Raw genomic sequence first — 17,201 nt, 5'->3', positions numbered from 1 at the left:
TTCTATGGTGATAAATCTTGGTGTTTCATATATTCAGGTTTTAGTATATTGATTGCTTGAAACAAAGCATGGCTCTCACTTCACTGGGAAATGATCATTTGCTCTGAGTGCCAGGTGGCACGTGTGTGGAGGGCAGCTGTGCACTGCCTATCCAAGGTCTTCCCAGAGGACATTCTTGGAACCATAGCAGCAGCAGCAAACATGTTCTTCTTGGTTTCTTGTTAGAGAGGAAAAGACTGTATATGTTCACAGCTGCTGCCTGAATTTGGGTGCAGTTTTGTTTCCAGCTGCAATGCCCACTCTCTTTCCTACAGACCTCCCGACCACCTTTGTGAAGGAGATCCATGATTTTGTGCTGGAGCAGTTCAACACCAGCCAGGGGGAGCTTCAGAAGATTCTGCACGATGCAGACCGGATCCACAGTGAGCTGAGCCCCCTCAAGCTACGCTGCCAGGCAAACGCCGCCTGTGTGGACCTCATGGTGTGGGCCGTGAAGGATGAGCAGGGTGAGCATCAGCTCCTGCCATGCCCTGGACATCTAGTGTCCGGACCTGGGAGGGTGGTGCTGGCCAAGGCCACAGGGCCTGTGTTCTCTCCACACTTGTTGCTGGTTCTTGAGGCTTTTGTGTGAGAAGTGGGAACTCAGTGCGTTGTGCAGAGCGGCGGATGTTTGCCAGAGGGCCTCATGAGAGGACGTCTCCTGACGGCTGCGGTGCCAGCTCTCTGCTGAGACTCGTAACCTGCTGCAAACCCCAGTGACTCCCCGTCTGCCATTGTCTGGGAGCATTCAGCAGACTTGCGGATGGCTGCCGTTCACAAACCACTGTGGGGACAGAGGGACGAGGGAGCTCAGGGCCAGCAGAGAAGAGAAAGCAGTCACACCATGCAGGGTGGCATTTTCACAACAGCAGAAAAGAAGCAGAGATATGCTTTCAGTTAACCTGCTTCTTAACACTTTCTGGCGTAACCTCTCAGTATTAATAAACCCTGCAAAAAAGTGTGTCTCTGGGGTTTAGTGAAATTATATGATTAATCGTTGACTGAGTATTTTGTAAATTTTAGCCCTTTGCTAATTGTTTCTGCTCTCCCCTGGTTTTTGAATTTAGGTGCAGAAAGTCTTTGCATCAAGTTGTCTGAGAAGCTACAGTCCAAGACGTCCAGCAAAGTCATCATTGCTCATTTGCCCTTGCTTATCTGCTGTCTGCAGGTCAGTCTCCCAGACACTGGAGATACTGAGAGCCCATCAATAGGGCCTTGTTGTGCCATTCAGGCTGTGGTTGGCACACTAGCCAGAGTCTGAGCTGTTGTCTCTAGGAACTTGAACTAGAGCCTGTGTGACACAGTTCACCACTGAGTGGGGGCTGCTGCCGACAGGGTGCTGGGATTTCTGTGGGGGTCCAGGAGCAGCTGGGTTGTTGGGGAGCTGCCCTGTGTCTGCCAGCCAGGCCGTTCTCAAGCAGACAGTTGAAGGGCTGCAATGTTGCCAGAGGGCCTCGTGAGAGGACGTCTCCTAACATTTGCAGTGCCAGCTCTGTTCTGCTGAGACTCTTAACCTGTTGCAAACCCCAGTGACTCCATGTCTGCCGTTGTTTAGAAATCATGTTTTAGACCCTTTCTCTCCTAATTTGCTTCAAAAAGAAATAGACAAACTTTAACAATATATCTCCCTCCTAGATGGAGGAGATGCAAGACCATCTCCCTTTCCTGTCTTTGTGCCCCGTGGTTGGGTGGCCCCTTGGGAGCTTTGACCTTGGAAGTTTCTGCTCAAACTTGGGTATTTCAAGGGTGGACATGTCCGTGTAACAGGTCATGGTGTGTTGCAGGGTCTGGGACGCCTGTGTGAAAGGTTCCCGGTGGTGGTGCACTCGGTGACGCCGTCTCTGCGGGACTTCCTGGTCGTTCCGTCCCCGGTGCTGGTGAAGCTCTATAAGTATCACAGTCAGTACCACACAGGTAACAGGATGGCTGCACCTGAGGCCGTGTCTCCAGCCCCCAACCCCCGTGTGCACTTGAGGCACCAAGAAAAGGACCATGTGACTGTGTGAGCCCAGCACAGTTCTGTGACTGAGAGCTTGTGCTGGCCTGTGCAGTCTTCCTGTACGTGGGCTCATTCCTCCTCCTCCCTTTTCTTGTGGCTTTCTCTACAGAACCCCTCAGGGCTCCAGGCCTTTGTCTCCTCTGCCTTCCCTGCCAGGAGCACCTGCCATCCCTGTAGGCCCCTCTCTGGTCCCACTTTTTTTTTGGCCCCTTCTCTCATCAAGGTTGCCTGAAGTGCGAGTTCTTCATGTCCAGACACTGAGCCAGTAACTGTCTGTACACAATTCATCTAGTTCCCTTGCCCCAAGGGAATGTATTATGTTTCTACAGATGAGGTCATAGGCCCATAGCCCCAAAACCCAAGAACCTGAAAGACTCACCCAGCCCAGAACAAAGAGGGGTCCCTCTGTCTCTAAGGCCCCTTCACTCACCCTTGCCCCTACCCTTATCAGCTTGTGCACGTTAGCTAGATAACCCTCTGGGTAGATGCCTAAGGGTGCTCATCAGGCCTTTTGAACCATTATTTTTTTAAAAATATATTTTTACTGATTTCAGAGAGGAAGGGAGAGGGAGAGAGATCATTGATCGGGTGCTTCCTGCACACCCCCTACTGGGATCAAGCCCACAACCGGGGCATGTGCCCTGACTGGGAATGGAACTGTGACCTCCTGGTTCATAGGTCAATGCTTAACCAATGAGCCACACTGGCCAAGCTGAACCATTTCTTAAGTTACTGTTTTATGTATTTATCACTTTGCAACCTAAGTGTTCTTCCTTTTGATTTTTAAAAAATTTTAAAAATATATTTTTTTCTTGATTTCAGAGAGGAAGGGAGAGGGAGAGGGAGGTAGAAACATTAATGATGAGAGAGGCCCTAACTGGTTTGGCTCAGTGGATAGAGCGTAGGCCTGCGGCCTGAAAGGTCCCAGGTTCGATTCTGGTCAAGGGCATGTACCTTGGTTGTGGGCACATCCCCAGTAGGTGGTGTGCAGGAGGCAGCGGATCAATGTTTCTCTCTTATTGATGTTTCTAACTCTCCCTCTCCCTTTTTCTCTGTAAAAATTCAATAAAATATATTTAAAAAAATGATGAGAGAGAATCATTGATCCGCTACCTCCTGCACACCCCTTCCTGGGGATCAAGCCCAAAACCCAAGCATGTGCCCTTGATCAGAATCGAACCCAGGACCCTTCAGTCCACAGGCCAACACTGTATCCACTGAGCCAAACCAACTAGGGCAGTGTTCTTCTTATTTTGACTTAAACATGTTTATTTCTACCTTCCTGTTCTTAGATACTTTTGTTTCTGAAATGTTTGCTTGAATCACTTTAGAGTGATTGCTATTATAAGTTAAAATAATTAGCATATTATTTGGTTTTGAATTACAGACATGGGTGGGGGTGGGTGTGGAAAGTGATGGGCTTAACCAGGTAACTTACTTGAATTTTTACATTCAGTTGCTGGCAACGATATAAAAATCAGTGTAACCAACGAGCATTCCGAGTCGACCCTAAATGTCATGCCAGGAAAGAAGAACCAGCCCTCCATGTACGAGCAGCTCCGGGACATTGCCATCGACAACATCTGCAGGTAGGAGGCTGGGCCAGAGTGACAGGTGACCAGGGAGGAAGAAAAGGCTGTTCCAAGCAAAATAAACTCATAAAATAAGAAATGTTTATAATTTTGTAAAGGTATCTAATATTTTTTTATATATTTATTTTTAAATATATTTTTATTGATTTCAAAGAGGAAGAGAGAGAGAGAGCTATATATAGAAAGATCAGTGATGAGAGAGAACCACTGATTGGCTGCCTCCTGCATCCCCACACTGGGAGTCGAACCCACAACCCGGGCATATGCCCTAACTGGAAATTGAATCATGACCTCCTGGTTCCTAGGTCAGTGCTCAACCACTGAGCCACCCTGGCTGGGCAATATAATTTTAATATTCCCTCAGCCATCTTGGGACCATGTGTCTTTTTTTTTTTTAAATCTCATCTGAGGATATGTTTTTATTGATTTTTAGGGGGGAAGAGAGAGAGACAGAGACAGAGACAGAGACATTGATGTGAGAAACACTGATTGGTTGCCTCCCATATGCAACCTGATCACAACCCAACCAGAGTTGAATCTGCAACCTGGGTACGTGCCCTGACCGGGATTCGAACCCTTGACCTTTTGGTGTATGGGATAACACTTCAACCAACTGAGCCACACCAGCTAGGCAGGACCATCTGTCTTTTGAATCAGTTACAATGACTTGTGAAGGAACAGTACAGGAATTAAGGTGAATATGACATTGTGAAGGAAACTGTTCTGGGCAAAATAATGAAGGTACTGTTTCTGACAGATATTTTTATAAAGTGGGCAAAATCTGCAGCAGTTCTTTGAATTCATTCTGTGTAATGACTTGCATTCAGATTTCTGGGGGAATTGTTCAGAGCAATTCTTTAAACTTTGTAAACCTGAGAAAGGAAAAGTTAAAACACAACGTTTATCTGATGGTTGTGATGTCTAATGCTGTGGGGGTTTCCTTGCTATTCAGGTGCCTGAAAGCTGGCTTGACGGTGGATGCAGTGATTGTGGAGGCCTTCCTGGCCAGCCTCTCCAACCGGCTCTACATCTCTCAGGAGAGTGACAAGTACGTCCCATCTCAGAGGGCTGCCAGTTATTCTCTTGGGGCACAAAGGAGTAGCTGGCATTGTGCACTTCTGTGCTTCTTTCTTGCACAACACGGATTGTGCATTTTGTTCCATAATTTCAGAAGAAACCCACCTTGGGATGTCTGGGAGTAGAGAGACATCTGTGTCTTCCCACCTGGTACCCAGGACTTTATGTTTCTGCTGGTGGTTAAGGATCCCAGGCTGTCACTTTTAGATGAATGCTTCATCTGAAAGATTGTGATGATGCTGACATCCACATCCAGCTTCCAGGTTTGATTTCACTGTTGTGTGCCAGAGGACTGTTTCCAAGGCGCTTCTGTCCTTCCCTCCCATAGGGACGCTCACTTGATTCCTGACCACACCATTCGAGCCTTGGGACACATCGCAGTGGCCCTGAGGGACACCCCAAAGGTCATGGAGCCAATTCTGCAGATCCTGCAACAGAAATTCTGCCAGCCCCCCTCCCCCCTTGACGTGCTTATCATCGATCAGCTGGGCTGCCTGGTTATCACCGGAAATGTAAGGAAGGCCCCAACCACCCACTAACCCTGAGCAAGCTTCATTAACTCCTTTGACTATCAGGAATGTAAAAAATACAGATTAAATTTACCCTACAGATCAGGTAAATGCTCATAACTGTCTTAACTCTGAATAGTGAGGGGTTTTTTAAAAAAGAAGAGAATAGCCCTAGCCAGTTTGGCTCAGTGGATAGAGTGTTAGCCTGTGGACTGAAGGGTCCCAGGTTTGATTCCGTCAAGGGCATGTACCTCGGTTACAGGCTCCTGCCAGGCTCAGGCCCTGGTCCAGGCATGTGCAGGAGGCAACCAATCGATGTGTTTCTCTCACATTGACATTTCCTCTGTCCTTCCCTCTCTCTTCCACTCTCTCTAAAAATCAATGGAAAAATATCCTTGGGTGAGGATAAAAAAAATCTATATATATAAAAGGCTAATATACTAAGTGTCTGACTGTGTGACCGGTTGCTATGACATGCACTGACTACCAGGGGGGCAGATGCTCAACGCAGGAGCTGCTGTGGTGCGCACTGGCCATTTATAGAGAAACGGCACCGCGGACCTGGTGCTCACAAAGTAATACTCGGTTTCCCCCAAGTGAGACACAGGCCCTGCCACCACCCCAGAGTGACAGCCCACCAAATCACAGCCGATGCTTACGAGACCCCATGGCCCAAAATGCAGCCCACAGCCCAGCCGGAAACAGTGGCTGTGGGCGCCAGGTAATGATGTCACGTAGCAACACCTAGCTTCCTCTCCCTAGAAACAACTAGCCTCCTGCCGTTTCTTCAGCCCAGGAACACAACTTACTTTATAGCCAGGTGCAAACATTTCACACATTAACAAAATGTCTGTGAAGCATTTTCCCGTGCCTCCTCTCATTTGTTCCTCACAGAAGTCCTGGTGTAAGTAGTTAGGAGACTCGGTGGAATCCTTTTCTTTTCATTAGCCGGAAAACGGCGACGGCGATTTAGAAAGCATAGAAACTTGATCCGACTGAAAATAAGTAAGAAATGGTGGACCTTGAAAATGACTTCAGGTTTTCTCACTGTGCAGAATACAGTCAAACACTGCTGCAGTTAAATGTTTTACCCTTTGTTCTCCCTGCGTGATCTACAATAATAGTCTACTTCTTGTTGATATTTACTGTTGTGTTGCTGACAATTACCTGAAAGAGAAGTTTGAGTGCTTCAGTGGGCTGGAAAAAGTTTAGCTACATCAGAAAGCAGGTCTAATTAAGTAAGTTTATTCTATGTATACATAAAAGCCTAAGTTGACTCGCGCATGTGCGATACATATAAAGCTCTTGCTGGTGCCAATCACATGCATGTGTTTCGATCTGTCATTGTCGATCATGAATTTGGTTGGCACTTCTATTATAGAGAAAGGGCAAATAGCGATATTAAAATATTTCTTCTAATTAATTGCCTTTCAGTGTGCACGAATTCATGCACCAGGTCTTTAATAATAATAACAACAACAACAAATAAATAAATAATAATAATAAAGAAGAGACCAGTGTAATGGTTTCATAAATGCTGGGGGAAACAAGTTTAGATTAATTCCTTGTTGATGTTAATTACAGGATTTAAATTAAAGCTGTTTCCTTTTTAGCTTTAATTTGAAGTTTGCTGAAAGTTTTGGGAATGGGTGCTCTGGATGGTCTTAGGGCCTTATGTTCCATGATTCAGGAGCTTTCACTCTGAATGACAATTAAGGGGCCTTTTCTGTGTTCCAAGGAGCGGCTTTCAGGGAGTAGTTATGACAATTGTGTCCCTTGCTCTCTTCCAGCAATACATTTATCAGGAAGTGTGGAATCTCTTCCAGCAGATCAGCGTGAAGGCCAGTTCTGTCGTGTACTCAGCCACTAAAGATTACAAGGACCATGGCTATAGGTAATTCTTCAGACTTCTTTGTTGCTTTAGATCATGACAGTACTTAACTCCTTTTAAAAATGTGAGATTTGGAGATTTGTCCTTTAAATAACCTTTTTTTCTTACTGAAGAAAATATGCTACAGATCAGTGCATACGCAAGGTGAGAAATGAGAACCCCATATGTCCACCGCCTGGAGCTGAGTGAGCTCAGTGCTCATTGCCTTCCCCCACTCCAGGCAGCTCAAATTGCCCGCCCGGGTGACCTATTTTTCTTTAATGTAGTAACACATCAGCCATGCCATAAACATTCCTCTGCATGTCGTCTTTAATGGCTGTGTAGTACTGCCTCATAGAGCAGCACTGATTTATCTAACCAGTCCCTAGCATGGATATTAGATAGTTTTCCAGTTTTTCTGTGGTAAATGCTGCATTGAATACCATAATAGCTACATATCTGTGAGCATCTCTGATGCTTTACTCATGATAGATTCATAGAGGTAGAATTTGTAAAGTCTGGCCAGTTTTCCCTGGAAGACTGAGAAATGTTTCTTTGTCCAATGCCCTTACTGGGAATGTCTTAAGGATGGAAGCATGCTTTTCCATGTTTGGAGGATCTCACAGAAGTTTTTCAGATCAAGGGAAGAGAGGGGAAGAAGGAAGTTAAGTCAGGAAGGCAGAAGGTTGGGGCAGAGAGGAAGAGAGATTGCCCTTTGTTGGCATTTCTGTTCTCCCATCCAACTCAGTGGGCAGGAGTGTGGCTAGTGCCTCAGTTTCCTCATTCATGAAATGTCTCCAGTTGTGTGGGTAGTTGAGATTGTATATGTGAAAGCTCTCAGTAAATGCCAGCTCTCGGCATTATTCTTTGCGTTCTCACTGCCACCATCACAAGCCCAGGCTACTAGAACAGCCTGTGGAGTGGGTTGGGGAGGCGGCCAGCTCACCTCCCCTTCCTTCTACTAGTAAGTCTATCCGTCCTGATCTCTGCAATGAAACTGACTCACAGACCAAAACACCTCTTTCCCACATTGTCTCCTCGCTCTGAAAGGGACTCCTGTACCTCCTTGCTCCTCGAACCTTCCCCACCCTGTCTCTGCTCTGTTTTCCTCTGACTCTCACATCTGTCTTGCTGCTCTTGGCCCTTCTGTGTTCCCACGCCTACCAGCTTTTCAACTTCTGGCTCAAGTTTCCTCTCTTCCATAAAGCCTTTTCTGATATTGCCACCAAAAGCGATTTGTTCTCTTCCTCACCAGTGGAAGCACTTACTGCCATTCGTTGTCCTCATCTATTAGGAACTTGCATATTAGTGATGTGGGTGCCTTAATATGGCTGCTGTTTCCTCTGAGATTATGGGGGCCAGACGGTGTGCTCAGTGCTTCATGTAGAGTGTTTAATTCCTCCTGCACTCTGGGAGGAGGGAATTATCCTTGTTTTACTCAGGAAGATACTGAGCCCAAAGATGTTAGCTACTCACCTAGGGTCACACAGCATAGAAATGGCAGGGTCTGGCTGCCCCCAGTGCCACAGAAGCCTGGCAAGCCTCCCTGGCTCACAGCATCTGGTTGAGGGGGCATGTCGGCTTTGTGTCTGGAGTTATGTGGGCTGGCATGTGTGATCCTGTGGCAGGTTGTCCCAGGACCACTAGCACTTCCTAAGTATCTGATGTGAGCCAATACTAACATCAGCCCCAGGGCGGAGGCAGTTTTGGGAAGAAGCTGATCATCAGACAAAAGTTTTAGGGGTGATAGTGATGAATTAAGGCTCTCTATAATTTGAGGGGGAAAAGAGGATTGTCCAGGAAATATCTGGAAGTACTTTCATTTTTAATTATGTAGTAGGCCCTTGTCACTCAGAGGGAATTGTTCTGAGACCTTCCCAAGTCCCCAGCAGGCAGATTCCTGGAACTTAAAGAGTCCCCCGAGACCCTGAATGCATGTCAGGAGAGAGGTCACAGTCATTTCTGCAGAACCTGACTTCCAGTCAGAGGCCATTGTTCACGAAGTGGGTGTGTGTATCTCCTCTGGAGGGCTTCTTTCTTCATAGGCACCAGGCTGAGGTGGCGGGGGGCGGGGGTCCCTGCCTGGTGGTGGCTGTCATTTCTCTCCCCCTCCCCAGGCACTGCTCCCTGGCGGTAATCAACGCCCTGGCTAACATCGCGGCCAACATCCAGGACGAGCACCTCGTGGATGAGCTACTCATGAACCTGCTGGAGCTGTTTGTGCAGCTGGGGCTGGAGGGAAAGCGTGCCAGCGAGAGGGCCAGCGAGAAGGGGCCCGCCCTGAAGGTAGGGAGGAGGGTGGCCATCGTGTTGCCCTGCTGTCCTGCTGAAGATGGAATCTTCAGGCTCCATCTTGGTTGAAATAATGCTGCTTTCTGTGTTAAAAGACTTAAACACAGCCGAAACTGGTTTGGCTCAGTGGATAGAGCGTCGGCTTGCGGACTGAAAGGTCCCAGGTTCGATTCTGGTCAAGGGCATGTACCTGGGTTGCGGGCACATCCCCAGTAGGAGATGTGCAGGAGGCAGCTGATCGATGTTTCTCTCTCATCGATGTTTCTAACTCTTTATCTCTCTCCCTTCCTCTCTGTAAAAAATCAATAAAATATATATTAAAAAAAAAAAAGACTTAAACACAGCTGATGTAGTACAAGAACAAAGGGGGCGAGGTTCTTTCTCTGAGGTGCTGGCAGGGGTCAGGGAAGAGGGTGGCTTCCTTGTTGGACAGCATCCAGCTCATGGCTGCTGTGTCCCCCAGTCCAGGGTTATAGGATGACTTATCACCCCAACCCCACCTCCCCTCTTTCACATCTGGTAAAGTGCAAGAAGCCAGGGGGCAGAGGCTGTCATCAGAACACAGTGACAGTATGAGAAGGGCCAGATTTGGCCCAATCGCAGGTTGTCCAAGGGAGACATGTCTATGGGGACAGTCAAAATGTCAGCTCTCCAACCCCCAAAGAGACAGAATGGAGAGGTTGAGGCAGGTTAAGCCTCTTACCCCATCACCTCTCTCTCCTTTGACAGGTCATGTGGATGCCAATCCCTCTACCCCTTCTTCCTCCTTTGTCTCCTCTTACGTCCTCTTCCCTCCTTCCTCTTCTCTAGACAGTTACCATTCAGCTACTATGTGCCTAGGGCAGAGGTCAGCCCACTTTTCCTGTAAAATGCCAGATTGTACATGTTTTCGGTTTTGTGGGCCATATGGTCTCTGTTGAAACTACTCAGCTCTGCCATAGTAGCGTAACAGCAGCCATCGCCAGTAAGTAAACGAACAGCGGTGCTCCCATAGAACTTATTTCCAAGAACAGCTGGTGGGTCAGATTTGGCCACAGTCCAGTTTCCCACCCCTTGTTCTGGGTACCCGGGTTATGGAAGTAAATAGACAAGGTGCCTGCTCCTGTGGGCTTAGTGGGAGGAGATGGTGAAAACAAAACGGGCAGCATGGTGAGGATGGAGAAGGTCTCTCTGAGGACATGACAGCTAGGTTGGAAACTGAATGAGAAGGAGCCCTTCATGTGAAAATCGTGGCTGAGAGGAAAAAAAGTAATCCTAAGACCCTTCACTCTAATTCAGCCTTGCTCTGCGAGGCTCCTGCCAGTGATCTGAGTGGTTGATTTCTCAAGTCTCCCGGAATGGTGCACAGCTAGGCCCATCCTGATGCATAGCAGACAGGGCATCCACCATGTCCAGCGAGGCCTTTGGCATCAGGTTGAGGGCTACTCTAATGAGGCAGAGTAGCTCAGCACTGAGAGCAAAGGCTGTAACCTGCCTGAGGGGTGTGTCAGGAGCCATCTTCCTTCTCTTCCTAGGGAATCGGACCTCAGTGCCAGGAAGGACACCCCCTGGGGCCTGTGGGCTGCTCCCCTCTGCCTGCCCTCATGGGCTGGGGATGGGTGTTGTACTCAGGGCAATGTAGGGATCCCCAGGTGCCAGGCTGTGAATTCTCTTCTTTGCAAATAGTTTCTATTTACCGGTCATGCAGTGTGAATAGGCAAGAGTTTATTGAGCTACTGCTACAGTTGATTTGTGTGAAGCATTTGAAAGAGTGCCTCACATTCATATTTTTGTAAATACAGAAAATAAACCAAATGTGGTTGGGCATGTGCTCCCAGAACTTTAGCTAATGAATATGTACCATAGTTTAGCCACATTTATGTGTGTGGTCAGGGAACTTCCCTTTTATTTATTTATTTTTTTAATTGATTTCAGAGAGGAAGGAAGAGGGAGAGAGAATCATTGATCTGCTGCCTCCTGCAAGCCCCCAACTGGGGATCGAGCCCACAACCTGGGCATGTGCCTTTGACCGGAATTGAACCTGGGACCTTTCAATTCGCAGGCCGATGCTCTATCCACTGAGCCAAACCGGCTAGGGCTATTTAGTTATTTTTAAGTAATCCCTAAATTTTTCCTAACTTGGAAAGAATGTTTACTATATGTTTACTATAGAAAAGATATAGAAATCTATAAATAATAAAGCAAAAAGTACCTATAATTCCTCTACTCAGATATAATCATTGTTAACATTTTGACAGACTTCCTGCTAGATTTGTTATACTAATATATTTATTTTACATAATTGAGTTACTACTTATTCATAGTATACTGTTATATCCTAATTTTTTTTGCATTTAACATTTTTGGGACACTTTCCAAGGTAATTAAATATTTTTCAAGAAGTTGTCTTTTTCATAGCTGTTTGGTGTTTAATTATGCAGAGGTGCCATGATTTATGTAATCATTCTACTGTTTGACATCTAAGTTGTTTCGCTATTAAAATTATGCTGGATGAGCATTTTTATACATCTCTCTCTCTCTCTGTGTATACCTCCCATCACTTCTTTTAGATTAAAGAATTCCAGCTTTACACAACACTGTGTCTTTTCATTTATTTAACAAAGACGTGCTTATCATTGACTTATTTCTGTTCTTTTCTAGGCTTCGAGCAGCGCAGGGAACTTAGGTGTACTCATTCCTGTAATAGCTGTGGTAAGTTTTCATTTTAATTGAGTGGCTTCAAACTCTAGATACTGTGCTCATGTTTTGAGTGTTGCACAGTGACACACAGCAAATTCCTTTAGAAAAATGCTATTTTGAGGTGCCAGTGATTCCGTAGATGTGACTTGACCACTACCATAGGTACGTGGCAGAGTGGTCACACCCTTACTCCCTTTCTCTAAGCCTCACTCGACCATCCTCAGCAGGTTGACCAGGGAAGCCACTTCCGTTCTCTCTTGCTTGGCTCCTAGGTCCACGGTCTGACTCTGGGTTTCTCCTATACTCCCATCCTGCTGTGGTGCCTCTAATACAGGCAGGCACCTGCTTCCAACTCCTCCCCCGCTCCTTCCTGCAAAAGGAGGCCTTAGGCTGCTGGTTGGTGCTCAGCCTTGTTGCTGCAGCTCTCGGCTCTCGGTGTCCCCTGGAGGGCATTGTTGGCACAGTGGGCCCAGCACACTTTGGGGCACAGCTGCACCCACCATTGTGGTGGGCAGTCGAGGTACAGGCCCTCTCCCCTGCCATAGCACTGTCTGGTAGAGAGCCCCTGTCCCATCTTTTCCTGTCTCAACGAGCAGACACTTCTTCTCAAATGATTTGTATAAAAGTAATTTTTCCCTTTTTCATTCATTCCCAACTACCAGTCCTAAGCCAGGCCCGTATTCTAGTATGTTAACCCACTTTCTAGTTACACCCTTGCTTCTACCTTCTAGTTTCTTCCCACCTCAACCCACCCCTAGTAGTTTGAATCTTGAGCACTTACATGTGCATCCCTTCCTTGACCTCTGAGCTGCCATAGTGACTCGGGCATAGAGACCAGGCAGGCAGGAGACCTCTCCTGATCTCTGCACAGCACTTTCTGTACTTACTACCATCTGCACGTTCATCATTCTGAATCTGGAGACCTTTAGGAGGCAATTTTAGTGGCCAAGATGGATGAAAAATAGTAACTGACTGGATATTATTCTTCATTCTTAAGATGACACATTGCATTTTGTGGAACATTCTGCTTCCAGCCCACCTTCCTTCTGCCTGTCCTTTTCTCTCCTGTCCCTCCCTCCAGTAAGTGGATGATTCAGGAGGGGAAGCAGAGTCACTTGTTCCCCTGCCACGTCTGTCAGGACAGCCTCCTCATTCTCGGTGTGCTTGAGGAGCCCAGGGGTTTGGGCCTGTCCGCGATGACTTCTCACGTTCCTTTGGGATCCTTACTGCCTTCATACCTGCGAGCAGGTATTCTCCCAGAGCCCTTTGGGATTTCAGGATTTCTGGAACTCTTTCTGCCATGGTATTTTCCATCAATACCCTCATTGGTTAATTTTTTTAAAACAAATTTTTTCACTTTATAGTTAATATTGGCTAGTAGCACAATTGTGTTTTGGAAGTGTCATTGCACATGGGCCCTTTGTTTGACCTGGAGGGAAAGTATAAAGTCCATGGTGCTCTGTTGGCCTGTTGGAGGGGAGAAGATGGATATCACACAGCCAAGGTCAAAGGAAGGGGGGCCTATCCACAGAAGAGCAGGTTTTGGCAGACAGGGAGCATGCTTGAGGTGAGACTCGCATTGATGTGCGCCAGAATTCTATGACCCATATGCCTGGGAAATTTTAAACATGTTTAGCATATTAGAAATCTAGAGGAGGCACTTAGCACTTTGGGGAAGCAATAACTGGTGAGGTTGGTTTTAGAGTCATAGGGCCAGGGTTGAACCTCTGGTCCTGTATGTGGGATCCTGAGTGAGCATCGCAGCCTCTCCACTAAAAGATGACCCCCTGAAGTCCTGGCCGGGTCAGGATAGGCACAGGTGTTAGCAATGACAGGCTAGAATATACTTAAAATACGAGTTTCCTCTGCTGCAGTGACCTTTTACGTGAATAGAATCAGTATTGTAGTTTAACACGTTAAGCGCCATGTTAGTCACCGGTGACTGACTGTACTTTCCGTCCAGACCTCGCCAGTCACTGGTGAAAATCGGATATAGGTGAAATCGGATATCGCGAGCTAAACGGAAAGGAAGACTACACAGGCTTGGCACTTAACATGTTAACAAAGGTTAATGGTTATATTATGGGAAGGAAACAAATATTTGATTCTGTTGCTCAACAAAGAGCACAGAGTTCATGGACTCCCGAATTTGCTTTCTCGTTACCCCTTGGACTTCTAGGATAACTAATTTCCAAAGTTGTTTTTTTCTTTTTTTAGTGTTTTGTGGTGGTTCTTTTTTCTTTCTTTCTTTATTTTTAAGGAAAAAATACTCTGTTTTGGATCTTTTGATCGCTGCGTGTCTAGAATTCCATTGTTCAGTGGCAGTGGCAGTGGGTTTGGTTTGGGGCTGGAAGCCTGGGTGTCACTCTTAATGCAGCTGTTCACTTACTTATCAGTGACCTTGGGACCCTGGAGGGAGTTACTGGAGGCTGGGTCTTGTCATCTCTGAGGCTCCTTTCTGCTTAGGTTTGGTGACCTTTGTCCCGCAACTTTATGAATAATATTTCTTCACAAATATCACTGACTAAATTGCTTCTTTTGGTATCTAGCTCATTAGTTAATTGAGCATTTTTAAAAATATATTTTTTATTGATTTCAGAGAAGAGGGAAGAGGGAGAGAGAGATAGAAATATCAGTGATGAGAGATAATCATTGATCGGCTGCTTCCTGCACAACCCCCACTGGGGATCGAGCCTGCAACCCAGGCATGTGCCCTGACTGGGAATGGAACCATGACCTTCTGGTTCATAGGTCAACGCGTAACCACTGAGCCATGCCAACCAGGCTAATTGAGCATTTTGAAAGTTTCTTCTAGAGGCCTGATTGCTCCATTGTCATGAAGTAGTGATTTAATAACATGTGCCTCCTGCTTGAAAAACATTTGTGCCCTTCACTTAGAGCTAGTTGACCTGTGCCACTATTTTCTCAGTGCCTGTAAAGTGAGGTTTATGGACTAACAATTTTTAGATCACGGACCCCATTTGAAAGCTGTGCCCTCTTCCTCCGTAGAAATGCCTCTGTTCACAAGGGTTAGATTTAACCTCAGGAAGTGAAGTGGGAGAAACCCAGCCAAGGCCCCGTTAGGACCCCTGGGCTAGACACTGTCTCGGATGAAGATAGTAACAGGAAGTTCTTACCTAGCTCTTGTTAAACACTAAGCACAGATCTAAACCCTTTCCAGGCATTAACTCAGTCCTCACAAAAACCTTGTAAGATAGGTACTGTTATTATCCCCGCTTTATAGATAGGGAAACTGAGGCTCAGAATTTGCCTCTAAGTCCCACAGCTACTAAATGTCAGAGCCAAGATTTAAACCCAGGCAGCGTGGCCCAGGGTCTGTGCTCTGAACTAACATTCCACTGCCTTGAAACATGGGTCAGCTAGTTTCTGAAAGAGGGGATCCAGGGGCATTCTGAGTGGATGTAAATGAATGAAAAGCATGCAGAGTGGAGGGCCTCGGCCTGTGCAGATGTAAGGGCATAGAGGAGCCTGTGCTGGCTCCAGCAGAGGTGGGGCAGCCAAATGACAAGTGAGGCGGTTGCCTTTCTGGGTAGGACAGATGTGACAAAGGGCTAATGGCAAAGTTTGTTGAAGCAGCTAAATTTAGGAATAGGAGGAGCAGGAGGAACCAGCAGCAGGATGAGGAATGTAAGTCAAACACCAGAGAAGAACAGTGAAGAAGCAAATTGGAGAAGGAATTCAAGGTGCAACCTCAGGTTTCACCTAGCGATCAAGAGGATATGACAAGGAAAGATTTGGTCTCAACCCCGTACTTGTCAATAGATGGTGGAGGCAGTGGCAGGCTCTGATGCAGGAAGTTGGGAAGGGAGCAGGCAGAGAGGGTTAGCAGCGAAAGCAGGGCCTGTGTTTGAATTCAGGCTTGAGGAAGGTCATTTTACCACTATGAGCTTTAATTTTGTTCAGCTGCAAAAAGGTGATAACAGTGCGAACCTGTCAGGGTTGGTGTGAGATAACGCAGTGTATACCCATCACAGTGCCCCCAACATTGGGGAGCACTAGGTCCTCCTCTTTCGCTGCCCCCATGACTGGTATTGGTCTCATTGGGTCAGAGGCCCTATGTGACAAGGTTCCACATGTGACCCTGGAGTCAGGCCAACCTACACTTGAACCCTGGCCACACCATTCACTGCAGCAGCATCTTGGCAGGTTTTGGTGCCCTGCTGAACCAGATCTTTCTCCTCTGCAGAGAGAGAGAAAGCCTCTCCTGTCGGGGTCATAGTTGCACAGCCGCACGCACAAAGCTGCCATGCTCTCCCTGGCACGGCCCATCGTCCCCAGGACTCTTGAATTCTGAACAGCCTCTTTGGATTCCACTTGTCTTACCCAGGTAGCGAAGAATCCAGAAGTTTATTCCTCAGATGTCGCCTGCTTTATCAAACCAGACAGGAGCACATCTGAGGGTCTCCCTGCGTCCAGGGATGAAAGCCAAAATGTGTGGCCCACATAAAAGCTGATTTGAGGAATTCCCCATGCAGCCCCATCCACAGCAGCCCTGTCCCCGGGACTTAGCAACACTCACCTGAAACCGTGCCATGAGCCACTGTGGAAAACTCAAGTTACTTTTTCTAAACCTCTGTCATTTCTGGGGACATCAGCTATTGTGAATTTAGCCTTTCTTCGTTATTTGAGCTTTAAAAATTAGAATTATAACAGAGATACACAGTGAAAGAGGTGATATTTATCTCTAGGGTAGAAGGCAAGGCCATGTGTACCTACTGTCCTCTGGGCAGCAGTGAGGTGACAGCAGGAGTACAGATGACAGCTTCTGTTTGGAAGGTTGGGCCTTTACTAGAATTAAGCCCTAATGCCGAGGGCACCCCTTGAACACTAGATGGCTTCTCTCCTGGCATCAGGGATGGTGCCACCTGTGCACCTTCCTTGAGAAAGGTGAGAAATTAGTCACACCGCTCTTTTCTGTGTTCTGTGTTTAGACGAGGAGCCCTGGTTGAGAAAGGCTGTGAGTAATAGAGCCAGATGTGCAAGGATGGGGACTACAAGGGAAGGAAGTGCCAGGGAGGCTCTGAGGCGGTGGGAGGGAAGCTGCTCTGTATGTTGCTGACACCCTCTAGTAAAAGCTGACATGCCACAGGTACATGAACTTCTATGAACTGACAGCATTGTTC

At 46.9% G+C, this 17,201-nt stretch overlaps 1 protein-coding gene across 1 annotated transcript in view; it reads left to right on the top strand.

Annotated features, from left to right (window-relative positions):
* PI4KA (phosphatidylinositol 4-kinase alpha) overlaps nt 1-17,201 on the top strand; it is a 96,098-nt gene that overhangs the window by 31,999 nt on the left and 46,898 nt on the right. The window contains exons 11-19 of the mRNA XM_081113583.1: nt 315-506; nt 1,107-1,207; nt 1,824-1,953; nt 3,495-3,627; nt 4,583-4,678; nt 5,036-5,219; nt 7,007-7,110; nt 9,204-9,372; nt 12,019-12,069. Coding sequence (XP_080969709.1) covers nt 315-506; nt 1,107-1,207; nt 1,824-1,953; nt 3,495-3,627; nt 4,583-4,678; nt 5,036-5,219; nt 7,007-7,110; nt 9,204-9,372; nt 12,019-12,069 — 1,160 coding nt within the window. The remainder of the gene's footprint in view (nt 1-314; nt 507-1,106; nt 1,208-1,823; nt 1,954-3,494; nt 3,628-4,582; nt 4,679-5,035; nt 5,220-7,006; nt 7,111-9,203; nt 9,373-12,018; nt 12,070-17,201) is intronic.

This window comes from Myotis nattereri (assembly GCF_964212035.1).
Source record: "Myotis nattereri genome assembly, chromosome: 19".
In the NCBI taxonomy this organism is placed as follows: domain Eukaryota; kingdom Metazoa; phylum Chordata; class Mammalia; order Chiroptera; family Vespertilionidae; genus Myotis; species Myotis nattereri.
This window is presented reverse-complemented; position numbering and strand designations above follow the sequence as displayed.